This window comes from Apodemus sylvaticus, chromosome 7 (genome assembly GCF_947179515.1).
Source record: "Apodemus sylvaticus chromosome 7, mApoSyl1.1, whole genome shotgun sequence".
Taxonomy (NCBI): domain Eukaryota; kingdom Metazoa; phylum Chordata; class Mammalia; order Rodentia; family Muridae; genus Apodemus; species Apodemus sylvaticus.
The window spans coordinates 26776007-26792875 of record NC_067478.1 but is presented as its reverse complement, the minus strand read 5'-3'; the positions used below and the strand labels follow the sequence as shown (position 1 = coordinate 26792875).

Below are 16869 nucleotides of genomic sequence, written 5' to 3'. Positions count from 1 at the left end.
ACCATCTCATAAAATAAAATAAAATAAAATAAAATAAAATAAAATAAAATAAAATAAAATAAAATACCAATTCACAAAAAGGTTAACCAATCTTGGGGGAGTCATTTCTTAAAGCATATGGTTCATCTCAAAATTCTGTAAACCTCATTAAGGAATTCTTACCTCCAAATTTTTCTTCTGTAGCTATTTGTTAACCAATGTTAGACTGAGCATTATCTCCAAGACTTTTGTATTAAGTCAACAAATATTTTTTTCGAAATGGATAGGAGCATTTCCTAGGCAGTAATAAATTACCATAAAAAACTAGGTTTTTAAAAAGGGGGTAATTAAGGTATGTGTAGTTTCTGGTATGGTAAAAATTAATAGGGTATTCTTACTTTGAATGCTAGAACAAAATAAAGACTAATAACATCCAAAAATGTTGGTCAACTAATAAACATAGATATGTGAAAGGAAACAATCACATAGATCAAGATACAACTGTAGTGTATCAGACTGAGGACTAAAAAAATCCTCTGTGGAAACAAAATATGCAGAAGGAATATGATACATATTGAAAAAGTAAATTTCCTCCATAAAGTGTAACTCAATCTATTTGCTTCCCTTTGTATCAAATTTGAAAGCTGTCTTTTAGTTTTCTATTTCTTTCCCATTCCAATCACATTTCTAACTCCTTGTCCTATAAATCACTAAATCAGATCAGGTCCAATGGCTAAGGGCTCTAAACATAACTTACAGGACAGTAACACTAGAAAGCCCAGCATGTCTTCCTTTCTACAGTATACTTGCCTCATTGGATTTCAGAACACACTTTCTGATCCTTCTACCTTTTTTCCCCTTCTCTTTTTTGAAAGAGGATCTCATTATGTAGACCAGGCTGACCTGGAAATCTGCCTACCTCTGCCTCCTACCTGAGCGCTGGGATCAAAGGCAGACACTACTTGGCCCGAGCTGGCTCTTCTGCTCTGATAATTCTTCCTGTTCTAATCTTTTTAAATTTTGCTTAATTGTATTTTTAACTTATTCTCCTTATATTCCACTCACTGACCCCCTCCCAGGTGGCCCCCTCCCCTTCTCCTCTGAGCAGGTGGGGCCCCTGGGTATCATCCATCTGGCCCTTCCTCTCCTACTGAGGTCAGACAAGGCAGCCCAGCTAGATAACATATCCCACTTACAGGCAACAGCTTTTGGGATAGGCCCCGTTCTCTGTTCTAGGCTTTAATTGGAGATCTGAACTTAAAAGTCTTCACGTTTAGGCTGCAGCAAGTCCCTGAATGAACTATCTACCAGATCCTTTCATGAACATTTTTAAGTGAAACTGGCAGAAACCCAAAAAACTCTGCTTCTAGATAAGAATGAGACTACCAAGAGCTGTCTTTACACAGCCTACCTTTAGACCACCAGTACAAATGTCAGCAGTACAAATGTCTTCACACAGCCTACCTTTAGACCACCAGTACAAATGTCAGCAGTACAAATGTCTTCATACAGCCTACCTTTAGACCACCAGTACAAATGTCAACAGTTTGTGAAAGGCAAACAATGTCATACTATTTTTATAAACATGGTCCTAGAATTTAAAACTACCCCAAGGGTTCTTGGGAATTCTAGAGTCCTAGCCCCACCCCACTCCTACACTAATCCACTACAGGGAAATAGTTAAGAATACTGTTTTAATAGTTTAAGAATTCTCTTGGTTTTCCAATCCATTAGAATGAATTCCACAGGGGGTATGTCTCAAGGTAAGATCTCTCCCCCCGCCATTTATAGGTTCAAATCCTATTACCTAAGGTAACAGTAGCTGGGGAAGTGACTAGACATTGAGGGCGGAGCCTTATGTTTGGGATTAGTGTCAGAACAGAGTGTTGCTAGCTGGCCCTTCCTACCATCTGAGGACAGAGTGGAGATGCAGTCTGAGGAAGCAGACCCTCACCAGGCAGGCATGCAATCTGCCATTACCACCACCTGGACTCTAGAGCTAGAATAAATAAATGTTAACTTTTTAGATGCCACCTGATTTATGGTGTTTTGCTATAGCAGCCCAGAAGGTCTTATGGTTAATTATGATGCAGGATGGAACTGGAGACAAGGCTCAATGGTTAAGAATACTTACTGGGCAGATGGAGGTGGCCAAACTCCTTTAATCCCAGCACTGAGTGGGCAGAGGCAGGAGGATGTCTGAGCTCTAGGCTAGTTTTGTCTACATACTGAGTTCCAGGACAGCCACAGCTACATAGAAAGACCCTATCTTGAAGAAAAGAAGGAAGAAAGGGAAGAGGAAGAGGGAAAGGAAGGAGGAGGAAGAGGAGGAGGAGGAAAAGACAACAACAAGCGAAGAAAGCAGTACTTACTGGCCTTGCAGAGGTTCAGGGACCAGTTCCAGGATTGGCCTGCTTAGGCAACAAGCAGATTCTTGCAAACACGTGGTACACAAATCTATATACCCAAATACACACATATACAAATATATATATTTTTAATTCTAAGGTTTATTTTACTTGATGTACACAAAACTTTTGTATCATGTGTGCCTGTTGGATCTACTAGAACTGGGTTTTTGGATAGTTGAGAACATAACATTTGAAGTACAGTGAAAACTAAACCTTATTTATGTATTTTTTTGCAAGCTACTATGACTTGTCTCTGTAACTTAATTAACCCAACCAATGACCTTATAAATTCTGAATATTAACTCTGGCAAAAGCATAATGACATCAAAGGGTGCCTTAAAGAAAACATGAGTTTAGCACATTCAGACCCAAGGTCCACTGCTAGTCTATTTCAAATATTCCTATTTAACAGGACAGACTCAAATCTTTCTGGAATCCTAATGAGCCCACCTGAGTACACACTATTTTAGTTATCAAGAAAGGAACTCAAAGGCTCCCCCCCCCCCCCCCATTAAGAAAAACCCTTGCCTGCTGGGCAGTGATGGCACACACCTTTAATCCCAGCACTTGGGAGGCAAAGGCAGGCGGATTTCTGAGTTCCAGGCCAGCCTGGTCTACAAAGTAAGTTCCAGGACAGCCAGGACTATACAGAGAAACCCTGTCTAGAAAAAGAAAAAAAAAAAAAGGAAAGAAAACCCTTGCCTAAGAATAAATGCCACTATGAAAGGTTACTCTTGTTGAGCATAATCCAAAGAATACCTGTATGTGAGGAAGCCCAGGTATAGAGCCTACAAAGACACGCCTCTCCTGTAGTAAAGACAGGCCTACAAGGACACGCCTCTCCGGTAGTAAAGGGAATTTTACAACTCCTAGTGCATATAATCCTATCATAATAAACAAACCTAGCAATTATGAAGAGCACACTAAATTATCAAATAAGCAATTTTGATATGTAACTTAGACATGTTCAATTAACCTACCTTCCATCTCTGTATGTTCAGTACACACGACACCGCCAGAGTATTACATAGAACAGAATTTGTGTACTGTGTAAGACTTCAAGACTTCTACAATAACTTTTTCCTCATTTTATATAAATGAAAATGTTTGACCTTAGGGAATATATTTTGGCATCTGCATTTTTTTTCTATATTTTGATTAAATGACCTTTGCTATCACCTACAGCGGCTTCTATAGAGTGTATGTATCCATGCAACCACTATGTATGAATATGAGACTGAGAAGCACTGGGAAGGAGGGGGAATTCACAACACATGTATCTTGCCCATTTAACATTCTACTACTGTGCGCGTACTAGAACTAGACTTCTTGGGAAGTAGAAGAAATGAACTGATATTTTTGGATCCCATAATAATTCTCCATTCCAAGCTGGGAGGCGGTGGTGGTGTTCGCCTTTAATCCCAGCACTTGGGAAGCAGAGGCAGGGGGATTTCTGACTTTGAGACCAGCCTGGTCTACAGAGTGAGTTCCAGGACAGCCAAGGGCTACAGAGAGGAACCTTGTCTCGAAAAAAACCTCCATTCCAGCTCTCAACAGAAACAAAAAGCCTACATAGAATGGTCTAAATTCACAAGTATTTATAAACACAAAGTGATGTTCCTAGTATACATTCAGACTAACATTTATATCATACACAAGCATTTGCTTTAACAAGACTTGCAGATATATGAAGCCTGAACAAAAAATAACGGAGCCAAGGAAGGTCTCTAGAAGAGGCCAGGCCAACTCTGCTTTACGGGTGAAGTGATTATTGTTTTGTCTATTTCTTAACTCAAAATAAAATACTGACCTGCACTACCTATGATTTTCTAACTTTCAGATGTTTCCAGTCCTAATCACAAGCAGAAATCCAACTTCTACAAGGCAACAGCCTTACTTTCTCTTACTCCCCCGACACAGAGGGGGGGTGGGGGTGGGGAGGGAAGGAGGGAGGTGGGAAAAGGAGACAGATTAATAAAATGTTCTAAGGGCCTGAGGATGGAGTTCTGGGAAGGAGGACTTGAATAGCATGTGTAAAGGACATGTACAGCAAAAATTAAGTCAGCCCTTTACTGGCAGTAAACATTTCAGAAACACAAAAAGCAAACTGGTTCTCATAAAAATTAGTAGTTGTTTTAATGCCAGAATAATGGACGGTCAAAACTGAAACCTATGCCAACTATGTAAAGTACTGTCATTATTGGCAATAGAATCCCCACACCTCAACTCAAAGCAAACAACCATGCAAAGAATGTGTATGTATGTATTCCTTAAAGTGGTTGATCCAAAAATCAAACTACGGAACTTGAAAATACTACTTTATTCTGTTACATAAGTTAATTCACCATAGCTATTTTTTTTTTTGTGTGACAACTTTATAGACTTGCAGGTATCAGTCTTAACGCTGTTCAATTTCTCTAATTGGGCAGGAACATATCGAATGGAGGAACAAACTTGGCTCAGCAAAATGGCTGTAGCATTCAAGCTGGGAGATCAGCAAAACAGACTTCAGGCTCCATACTAATCCTGTACACATATATAACAAAATATTCACCTAATACACGACATCTTTCAACCCATCCCTACCCCTTCTCCAAAGCAGGTAGAGTTGGAGTGGGGAGCTGCCTTCCCCCCTCTTAAAAAAGAAAAAAAGAGAGATTTCAAAGTCACTGTCGCTTTTGCATCATCTCCCGCAAACCCGGGCAGGCCAGGGAAAGAAAAAATTTCCGAAGCTGGAAATAACCTCCGGGGACCACGGGCGAGCACTGCAACGCTTTCCCCGCCAGCTACGACGCTGGCTAGGAGCAAACGCGCGGCGGCGGTCGGGCCGGAAACAAGGTCGTCCGCGAACGTGGGCAACGTGAGGCCCAGTCGTGCGGGGCGGGGAGGCCGAGCCTGGTCCCATTTTGTCTCCAGGCCGAGCCTCCACCGCGAGGCCGAGGTCCGTGTGCCTCCGATGTCGCGCAGTTCACACAAGCTAGGCCGCGACTCACGGCCTGCCCCCGCCCAGGCCCGGCGTGGCCTTCGTAGGCCCGCAGCCTCCACCCCGCGCGCCCCACCGACCTACCCCCCGGCAAACAGATGCACCAGCGTGTCCCTCTGGCTCATTCTCTCTTCTGCATGTCCTTCGGGAGCAGAGGCGGGACGCGGACCCAGCGGGCCGCCACGGCCAGCGGCGAGGGCCAAGAAGGGGGACGCCGGGGAGTGGGCGGAGCCGCCGCTGCGGAAGGCCACCCGCGAACCCACTGCGTAGGATTCCTGCTCCAGCGAGCTCCGCCGGACTGCGCAGCGCGAGTCGTGAGGAGTCGGAGGTCCCTACATAAACAGAAGTTCCTATTGGGTTAGGACGCGTGACGTCAGGAGATTCGCACGCCTCTTTCACGTGATCGCCGAGGGGGCTCCTCAATGAAGGGCCGCGGGGCAGGACGGGAGTGCTTGCCCGAGTGCGGAGAGTCGGCTCGCACTCTCACCTGACCGGCTAATCAGAAGGCTGCCCGGCCCTTGCCTCTTACCTGTGCTGGCCGGCTGGGACAGTCTAGGATAAAACCCCAGCGGCCCAGGGCCACAGCAAATTTGTGGGTTTAGAACTGAGCCTTTCTGCTTCCCGGTGTTTGCCTTGGAAATCATTGAGATGCTTGGAAAACCTTGTGCGAAGATACTCGCGTGCACTCTTACAAACAGCACGGCATTAAACATGATCATTAAATATCAGTGTTAAAATGGGATCTGTGGGGTAAGCGGCGAGATAAATCGTTATTTTATTTTATTTTATTTTTGGTCAGGAAAGAGATGCAGAGTCTCACTGTGAGACCAACCCTGGATGCTCTGGAGTTTGCTCTCCCACTCACAGAGACCTGCATGCCTTACACTCCCAAGGGATGGAATTAAAGGCGGTCCATACTCTGGAACATTCCTGAGATGGAATGCTGACAGAGAATTCCTGACAGGAATAAGGTAGAGTCACATGAGGGAAAAATGTTCAGTAAAGGTCAAGTAGATTAAAACGTGAAGGTTTTACTACAGGAATAAACTAGCTACTTATTTTACTGATCACGTTTCTCATATGTATATGAGTGTATGTATATGATATATATGTATATGACTAGGGAAAGTGTTTTCTTTCTCTAGAAAATGGCCATTATTTCAAATTTTTGTTAACTGGTTATTTTTTTGCAAGATACAGATAAACTGTCAAAATAATATAATAGATACTAATATGCTAATCACGCAGAAGGAACAGGAATACGTTTCATTATTTCTTTCTCTCCACTCCCCCTCCCCCCATACAACTGCCCTTTCATTTGCAGAGCCCTCACCACCCTTTCCAGCCCAAATGAGATTTTCCAGAGCCACTTTCTTATGGGCACAACTTGACCAAAGTCTAACTGCTTTAGCTCACTCCGTGTTTGACCAGCACCTAAATTCCTACAAAATGTACAGATTGCAAATGTGCACGCCACAGTAGAGGACTGAATGTGTAAATTAGTTAAAACATTTCAGCAGTGCCGAGGAAGTGTCAGCGATAGTGTGTTCCTTATTGATTATTATTGTTGGGGGAGGGGCACGTGCAGTCAAAGTACTTGGCCCAGCCAGGGCTTACCCAACTCATTCTAGAGCTTTGACTCCAGCAGAGCCTGACTTCAGAGCTTTATTGTTGACATAAGAACCGTCTATTAGTGCAGAAAGGATAAAAAGGGGGGCAAAACTGCAAGAGCGGACCCAGAGTGACAACCCTAGCTAAAAGACAAAGATTCCAGCAAGACATCTAGCGGGTATTTTGCTTATAGGGCGGTTCTGTTGGGACACAGTTCCCAGGACATACTGTCCTTTAAAATGTGTGGTTTGGTGGGTTTTAGAATATTTTTCTGGTTGTGCAGCCCTCACCTACCTATTTCCGGAATGCTTCCTACCCACAATGCAACCACGAGTTTATTACGAGTTACTCCCATTCTCCCCTCCTCCCTGCAAACCACTGATCTATTTTCTATCCCTCTGGTTTTGCCAATGCCACGCAGTACTTATAAATAAATACATATTTTTAAAACTTATGTGTGGCCTTTGGTGTGAGGAATTTTTCACTAAAAGTGTCTTCGAAATCCACTGGAATTTTGCTGCAGGATTTTTGCTTGGCTGAATATGGTCGGTATTCAGAGAACGAATGAACGACTGCTCGTTTCTACCCCGAGGCTGTCACCAACGCAGCTGCTGTGAACAAGTTCTATGGGCATGTTTTTGTATAATAACAGTTATTCCTGGACCAGTGACAAGTCAGTGTTGCTGGTTTCCTTTTCTGTCCCCACTTGGGACGTAGACCCCGCACACGCTTCTAATTCAGGCGCGGTGCGCTGTGTCCGCTGCTGAAGTCTATGAGGACTCAGGCTTGAGCAAACCGTCAAGCCTGCTGGGTCCACGCACCGTCGTAACCTCCCTTAGCTCTCTGGATTGGACACCGCTTCAATGAAGTCTTTCCACGGACCCCTTTGCCCTTTCCACAAGCTTTCACAAGCTCTCCTGAAGGTTGGTATCAGGGCCAGGAGAATGCGACCAAGGGAAGCTTCCCACCAAATAGTTCATCCCTTCTCTTCCCAATTTCTACCAAGAGGGCTTCTGGGAGATACAATCTCTTAGTGACTAAAGGACCAAAGTGATCTTCCCTGTCAGGATGGTTGGTCACAATCAGATGAGTACCTCAAAAACAGAGGCCTCACCTTCCTGACTAACAATGGTTTCTAATTTCAATTGCTAAAGAGATGAAGAAAGTTCTTGGGGGTAGGGAGCCATAGAGCATAGCTAGACAGAGGCCATTGAAATGTTTTGGTCTCTGTTAATCTCTTATTTTTTCTTCTCTGTTTTTCTGTTTTTTTTTTTTTTTGTTTTTTGTTTTTTGTTGTAGGTTTAGAAATTCTTTTTTGGGGTGGTGGTGGTGGTGGTTTCCAGAGAGGGTTTCTCTGTGTAGCCTTGACTGTCCTGGAACTCACTCTGTAGACCAGGCTGACCTCAAACTCAGAAATCTGCCTGCCTCTGCCATCCAAGTGCTGGGATCAAAGGCGTGAGCCTCCACTGCCCCGAGGTTTAGAAATTCTTCAAAGCTTCAGCCCTTGGGTTGGCAACAACAGTTTTAAATGTTTGGTGGGGTTTTGTTGTATAAGGTTGTGCTGTTGTGGTAAAACACCATGACCAAAAGCAACTTAAGGAAGAAGGGGTTTATTTCAGCTCAGGGTTCCAGAGGAACAAGCGTGCATCACGTGCATCATGGTGAGAGGCCTAGTTGTTGCCTGAGGCGGAGCCTGGGGACCCAGATCCTCAGTGGGAGCCTTGGAAGCAAGCAGGCAGCCAGCTGGAGCTGGCCCAGGTCTCCTTATGTCAAGGCCTGGCCCAGTGTCCTTTCTCCAGTAAGGCTTTACCACCAGACACTCTCCTCACAGTGCCACCAACTGAGGACCAAAGTGGCAAAATGTCTGAAATTATGGGGGACATCCTCATTCAAACAACCACAGAGGTTAAGCAGGTGGTGTTTTATGTGCCTTTGCTTCACTTTTCTGTCCTCCTCTTCCCCCTCCTTCTCTTCTTCTTCTTCCTCTTCCTCCACTTCCCCCTCCCCCTCCTTCTCTTCCTCCTCTTCCTCCTCCTCTTCTCCCTCCTCCTCTTCCTCCTCCTCTTCTTCCTCCTCCTGCTCTTCTTCCTCCTCTTCCCCCTCCCCTTCTTCTTCCTCTTCCCCCTCCCCCTCCTCCTCTTCCTCCTTCTCTTCTTTCTCCTCCTCTTCCTCCTCCCCTCCCCCTCCTCCTTTTCCTCCTCCTCTCCCCCCTCCCCTCTCCCCCTCCTCCTCCTCCTCTTCCTCCTCCTCTTCTTCCTCTTCCTCTTCCCCCTCCCCTCTCCCCTCCTCCTCCTCTTCCTCCTCCTCTTCTTCCTCTTCCTCTTCCCCCTCCCCTATCCCCCTCCTCCCCCTCCTCCTCTTCCTCCTTCTCCTTTTCTTTCTCCTCTTCTTCCTCCTCCCCCTTCCCCTCTTTCTCCTCCTCCTCTTCTTCTTCTCTCCCCTCATGGGGTCTCATGCATCCTGTCTGGTCTTCAACTTACTACAGATCTGAGGGTGACCTTGAACTTCTGATCCTCCTGATTCCACCTCCCAAGTGCTGGGATCACAGGCCTCTGCCTCCATGTCTGCTTTCTATGTAGTCCTGTGGCTTGAGGTAGGGATGCCGATGGACCCCAGGGCTCCATGCATGCTGGGCGAGCACTCTACCAACTGAGGCACATCTCAGGCCCTCGCTTTGCTTTTAGCAGTAAGTTCAGATGCAGAAGGAAGGGTTGAAAGGAGAGAATTAGAATCTTCTTGTTAGTGTCTTTACTTTTCAGTGGAAACCCCTGTCAATAGCTTGGTGACTGTCCCATTGGATACAGTCCACGCTGTGCACGGTGACAATAATCTCAAAGTACTTCATATTTATACAGCACTTTGTATGGCCAGACCGTGATTGCGCTTTTAAGTTACAATTGACATGTAATAAACCATATGCACTAAGCAATATAGTTTGGTGATCTGTATATGCATACACCAGAAGCACCGCTGTAACAAAGATAATTGATATATCCACCAACTCCCACCCACCCCAAATCTCCTGCCTATTATAGGCTTTCCAGTTTTGTTTAACCCCTTTAAGCAACCACTATAGATTCATTTATATTTATCTAGAATTTGATCTAAATAAAGCCACAAAACCCATACCTAAATACATACATACCACAGATGCATCTATGTGTTGTCTTTTTTATGATGAGCATAATTACTCTTAGACTAATTTATATAGTAGCAGGAATCAATAGCTCATCTTTTGTCTTGTGGCAGCCATTTAAATTGCATGCAATATTCAGTTATTATGACTAGAATATTCTATTTGATTCTAATATAATATTAGAATAGAATATTATAGAGTCATTGTGAACCTTCATCTGCGCACATGTGTATAGACATATGCTTTTGTTCCTCTTATGTACTAGGCAGTCTTGCAAAGACTTAGGAAATATTTAAATTAATCCTCTTTACCAGCATTGTAAGGAAGTCCCCTTTCACAGACAGGAAGTTGAGATACGAAGAGTTTAATGGGACTTATCAAGCTGACCCAACTTCCAAGTGACGAGATGGACTGGAAATGGAAGAACTCTGGTTCCAAAGTCTGTTCCGCTCATCCTCTAGTCCACACTGATAGGTTCCTGACCCTGCTCTCTCCCAACACACTGAGAATATAGGCCCCATTGAGAATATAAGCTGGAGATTCTACAAAAACTTGAACAATTTTGGAAAGAGTCACCAGAAAAAAAGGTTCTGGAGAAGACAAAGTATGCACTTATATCTGAGCCCCAGATGGAAAATCCCAGGCCAGTAACTTCCTCGTGCATTTTAATCTCCCTGTGGGTGCCTTCCCATCAGCCACTCTGTGACACTTAAACTCAGTGATGTTTACTGACCTAGCTATGTACACTGGAGATAAGCATTCTGAGGGAGTACCGGAGGTAGATAAGATACTTGTTGCAAAGATGAATTTTTTTTCCTATAGTGAAACAACTGTTTCCTCAAGGGAAGTACTGTGTCTCAGAGTCCAAAAGCAGGTTCTCTGAAAAATCTCAACTTTTGCTAGGCAGTGGTGGTGCATGCCTTTAATCCCAGCACTTGGGAGGCAGAGGCAGGTGGATTTCTGAGTTCAAGGCCAGCCTGGTCTACAAAGTGAGTTCCAGGACAGCCAGGGTTACAGAGAAACCCTGTCTCAACCACCCCTCCCCCCAAAAAACAAACCAAAAAACAAAAACAAAAAAACAAAAAAACCCCAAAAAACCAAAAGCCTCAATTTTTTTTTTTTTTTTTGTAAATACATCTATTTTGGACATATTGTCTTCTCTCCACCAACTCTTCCCAGATCCTCTCTACCTCCCTATCTATCTTATTTACTGCTCTGAACAGACACCATGACCAAGGCAACTCTTATAAAGACAACATTTAATTGGGACTGGCTTACAGGTTTAGAGGTTTAGTCCATTATCATCAAGACAGGAACATGGCAGCGTCCAGGCAGGCACGGTGTAGGCAGAGCTGAGAATTTTACAACTTCACTTGAAGGCTGCTAGCAGAATGCTGACTTCTAGGCAGCTTTGGTGAGGGTCTTAAAGTCTACATCGACAGTGACACACCTACTCCAACAGGGCCACACCTTCTAATAGAGCCACTCCCTGGGCTGAGCATAGACAAACCATCACATTCCACTCCCTGGCCCCAGCAGGCTTGTTCAAACACATGAGTCCATCGGGCCATAGCTACCCATAGCATAATTCTCTGCTGGGCATATGTATTCCCAAATCCAAAGTGGTTTCTGCTTTATACTCACAATGTCGTGAGTATGGTGGACCAATGTGACATTTTGTGGAACAGACAGATGACACAGAACTGGAGACTTAATATATCCTTGAGATAAAACTGTAAAAGTATACTGTTGGCCCTGCCAACTAGAAGCAAATTACTTCTGGTGGTCCTGTGGACAGCTACAGAGAAAAAGGCATTTGTTAGATCTATACCTGCATATCATATACCAGAAGATGGGTTAATCTGCTCAAGTAAGGGTACGCATCTGGTACGGCAGCTGCAATCAGAGTCACTACTTGATTGCAATCTTTAGAGTTAATTGTCATTCTCCATCATGTCTTTTCTTGACTGGCCAGGTAGGAGAGTTAAAGGGAGATGCATTGGGAACCAAAGTCTCCGCATCTTTTAAGTCTTGACAGTGGCACTAATTTCAGCAGTTTATCCAGGGATGTAACATTTGTTTCTAATTCACTATTTTATCTAGTAGAGGTAACTTGAATGGCTTCCATTTGGCATTTCCAGCCCTCCTTCTACAGGTCAGGGAACTAGTGTGGAAACTGCCAAACTCTAATTATTTGCATTCTGATTATACATTCTGAACTGGACAATGAACCACAGGATGAGTTTAGGGATCAACACTGGACTCACTGTGAGTCAGATTTTAACCCAAAATCCATTAATCACCTGATCTCCATAAGCCCCTACTTGAAGTGAAGTCAATAGTGATCCTTAAGTCTCCAATAGATGCCAGGAAGTCTGAGTGTTGCCTTCCTCTCAGCGCATAGTTTCCCTTGTAAAGGCTTAAAGGCTTTAGTTCCCCCCCCCTTTTTTTTTAAAGAAGGTTTGGGAAAAGAGTAACAGTACAACTTTTAGGTATTTTTCAAGGTTCTTCTTCAGGGGGACCTGAATATATCTTCATTCAAAGGGTTCTGGGTCTGAAAACGGGCTCAAGTCTAGGAACTGGCCCACGGGCTGAGATTCCCTCATGCTATGAGCCAAATGTAGCCTTTCTTTCATTTGAGCATCTTTCTGCTTAAACAGATTGAACAAAAGCTTAGCATTCCTGGAATCACCATGACTGATTAGCCAGTACCAGAGGTTCCCATGAGTCATGCCACTGTAAAATTTACTTTGCCTGTGCTGACTACTATGTATTCGGCCATTAAGGACATTGTCTATGCTTCCGATTATGATAATCATGCTGACCTTGCCTTTGATGATTCTATGCTGCCATCTGGCCCCTGCTGCTCTGGGACCCAACTGAACCCATCTCACTTAATCCATCCAACTGAACAGCAGCGTCTCCAACCCTACAGAATTCTTCTAGTGTGCTCTCACCACTTTGAGTCTTAAAAATTTAGTGAGGAGCATGTCTTTTGGGCCTTTCCAATGTAGAAGATTAGGTTTTACACCGTGTAGCTATTCTAGCATTGGAATTTCCCTGAGCCTTAAAAGCCCCTCGTCAACACTAAGCCAAGGGATGTCAGGCATCTCCTGCTCCTTTCAGTAGGCCACTTTTTGGCAAAGGCTTCAGCCAAACCAATCAATCTTTTGACACCTTTTCTTAACTGTGCAAGCTTCCATATTAAACCTAGAATCTCCACTCAGAGGGCCCATGTCAACAAACTCAGCCTGATCCAGTTTTATGTTCCTTCCACTGTGATCCCCACACCCTTAAACCATGAATATCCCGGACTCTTCTGCTTGAATGAATCGCAGGACTCATTAAGCTCTTTTGTGTACAGACCTCCCCATAGACTAGACTTTCTATCTTCTAAGAACCTGAAGCTTGGTCATACATTTAGAGGCAACTTTTGAAGGGCCTGGAGGGACATCAGGATTGTCATGCCTGGCATCTCCTTCTGGGAAAGTCATTGGCTATTCGGCCAACAAGGAAGGATGAATTTCCTCAGGCAAAGGCAGAGAGGGCAATACTGTAGAGGGTTGGGGTACATCTTCTGCTACGGGAGGGGAGACTACTTTCTCAGGTGAGATAAACCCTTGAGAATTCTAAGGCAGTGGTACTCAACCTGTGGGTCTTGTCTCCCAAAGGAATCATAGATCAGATATCCTGCATATCAGATGTTTACACTAGGATTCCTAACAGTAGCAACTGTAATTTTATGGTTTCAGTCACTACAACCTGAGGGACTGTATTAATGGGCTGAAGCATTAGGCAGGCTGAGAACCGCTGGTCTAAGGCTTCAAAGTTCCAAGTTCCCACTTCCCCGACATCTCATCTCCAGATACAAGATTCCTTCCCTAGTCGGGCAGTGGTGGCGCACACCTGTAATCCCAGCACTTGGGAGGCAGAGGCAGGCGGATTTCTGAGTTTGACGCCAGCCTGGTCTACAGAGTGAGCTCCAGGACAGCCAGAGCTATTCAGAGAAACCCTGTCTTGTGTGTGTGTGTGGGGGGGGAGATTCCTTTCCTTATCATCAATGCCCTTACTTCAACCACTAACACACCACCCTGGGGCTGGAATTTTCATTATAATTCAGCCAATTTGCCAATGAGGATTTCTGTTTGATTTTCCACAATTTGAACTTTATGGCTACTGTAGAGAAGGTTCTCTTCCAAGGCATGCTTAGAAACATTTAGAGTGTTCATACTCATCTGGAGCCAGTCAATTGTATCACCGGGTTAATTTTCTTTTCTTGTTACTCTATCCTGAGATGCTAGAAGTTGGTTAATTTTATCAGGAATCTCATTCTTTTGTCAGTTTGTCCAGAGATGTGGAAGGCAACTAGAGAGCATCATTTTCTTTTCCACAAATTGTCTAAAATCATGCATAGTCGGGTGCAGTGGCACACACCTTCAATCCCAGCACTCTGGAGGCATAGGCAGGTGGATCTCAAGAGGCAGAGTTTGAGGCCAGACAGGCTACACAGAGATTTTAAAAAGTTGGGGCTCAATGGTTAAGGGCACTGACTGCTCTTCCGGAGGTTCTGAGTTCAATTCCCAGCAACCACATGCTGGCTCACAACCATCTGTAATGGAATCTGACTCCCTCTTCTGGTGTGTCTGAGGATAGCTACAGTGTACTCCTATACATAAAATAAATACATAAATAAATAAATCTTAAAGAAATTAGAAAAGTTTTATGTACAGAGTCACTAAATTTCTTGCCCCTCACAATAGGTAAGTCAGCTAAATTTATCTCAGTAATTTATCTTCGAATAGTTCATGCCATGGATTGTTGGTGTAGTCTGTGCTTCTGGGAGAGGCTTCAGGAACTGTAGATGTTGGCAACTTGGAAAGCCTGTTCCAAATACTTAGAACAATTCATGTGCTTCTCTAGAACCACTCCTGGCACAACAATTTGTATTAGCTAGGCCTCTCTAGAAGAACAGAATTGATCTATACATATTAAAAGTAGATTTATCTGAGCAGTATACAGGCTGTGGTCAGTCCGGCGGTGGCTGTTTCCTGAAGGAAAGGCTAAGTAAGAATCAGGTGGTTAGTCTGATCATGAGGAAGGGTGTCTCAGCTGGTCTTCAGTCTATGCTGAAATTCCAAAGAAGTAGGTTCTAATACCAGTGAAGGAATTCCTCAGCAGCAGGATAGATAAACTTGCCACCACCAGAGAGGGGAAAACAGGAAAAAGCCAAAAGCTTCCTTCTTTCATACTGTTTATATGGGCTACAACTAGAAGATACGGTTCAAATTTAGGGTGGGGCTTCTGACCTCAAATGACCCAGATTTAGGGTGGACCTTCTAGACTGAAGTGACCCAGATGTAGAGTGGGTTTTCCCACATCAAATGATCTGAACAAACAAACAAACAAACAAGAGCAAACCACCTCCCCACCCTCCGTGAGCGAGCGAGCTCAGCTGCTTTTGTTTTAGCTGATTCCACGTGTAACAAAGTGACATCTAGGATTAACCATTCCCTGTCCTCACCTTCTGAGTAATTTCAGTGTCCCTAAACAAACAAAATCAATGTAGTCAAACAGTCCGGAACAAACAGAGTGAGGAATGAGTTTGAATGGCATTTATAGAAAAAAAAAACTTAAAAAAAAATGACCACATGTGGGGCAAGTGGACCGTGCCACCAGACAGAAGAACTGGTAAGGTTGAGTGAGCCCAAACCCCAGAAAACTCAGAATGAGTACAGTAGGCATGGGGCCTGCTCCCTGCCAAAAACTTTTCTGGAACACGTAACCACGGGACTCCACTAAGAGGATTGTGACAGTCAGTCACATAGGGGGAAACACCTGAAGTCCTTCCCCATGCTGATAGAACATCACTACTGCCTCAAACGGAGCTAATGGGAAGCTTCTACCCAGCCGGGCAGCAGTGGTGGCACATGTTTTTAATCCCAGCGCTTGGGAGTTCGAGGCCAGTCTGATCTACAGAGTGAGTTCCAGGACAGCCAGGGATACACAGAGAAACCCTGTCTCAGAAAAACAAAAACAAAAACAAAAACAAACCCCATGGCCTAAGCTCTTGAATTTTTCAGACAGAGTCTTACTACATATATTAGGCTCATCTTGAACTTGCTATGTGCATCCTAGGCTGGCCCAAAACGAAAATCCTCCTTCCTTACCTTTCAGAGAGCTGGATTTGCAGACATGTACTAAGCTCATGAATGTGCTCAGCACCAATAAATTTTATGTTCCATAGTGGTTGATATATAAAGTTTTATGTTGTAGATTTTTCACCACAATAAAAGTATGTAGGCAGTTCACATGGTCATAAAGTAAATATATATTACTAGGAAAGTTACAAGGAAAAAACTTAGAGCCTCCTAACCTTCCTGGCTCTTTGTTTTCATCTCTGTGAGATGAAAGATTTTACCTTTATCTTTTAGTTGCATATCTCCTCTTCCTTTTCTTAAAAAAAAAAAAAGAAAAGAAAAGAAAAGAAAGGCAAATTCACAGAGACAGAGACATAATAGGAGCTCTTAGGAGAGAAAGGCTGCCGGAAGTTTAATCTTTAATGAGGACAAACCTGAGTTTGGGATAATGGGAAACTCTGAACATGGTGGTGGTTAGCAGTGCTGAGTTACACTGGGAAGGCCCCAGGTGGAAGCCAGGCTTGGTGGTGGGGGCCTGGGATCCCAGCTGCTCAACGCTCTAAATAATAAAGACTCAGGTTCAGTCGATAGATGCGCTTAGACAGACCTCAG

The 16869-nt window shown here is 44.0% G+C and overlaps 1 protein-coding gene across 1 annotated transcript in view; it reads right to left on the bottom strand.

Moving 5' to 3' along the window:
- The window catches only part of Slc25a36 (solute carrier family 25 member 36), a 35086-nt gene extending 29391 nt beyond the window's left edge, over positions 1-5695 (bottom strand). Inside the window, exon 1 of the mRNA XM_052187585.1 lies at positions 5458-5695. Within this exon, the coding sequence (XP_052043545.1) occupies positions 5458-5498 (41 nt within the window). The 5' untranslated portion in view covers positions 5499-5695. The remainder of the gene's footprint in view (positions 1-5457) is intronic.
- Positions 5696-16869: the final 11174 nt, after the last annotated feature.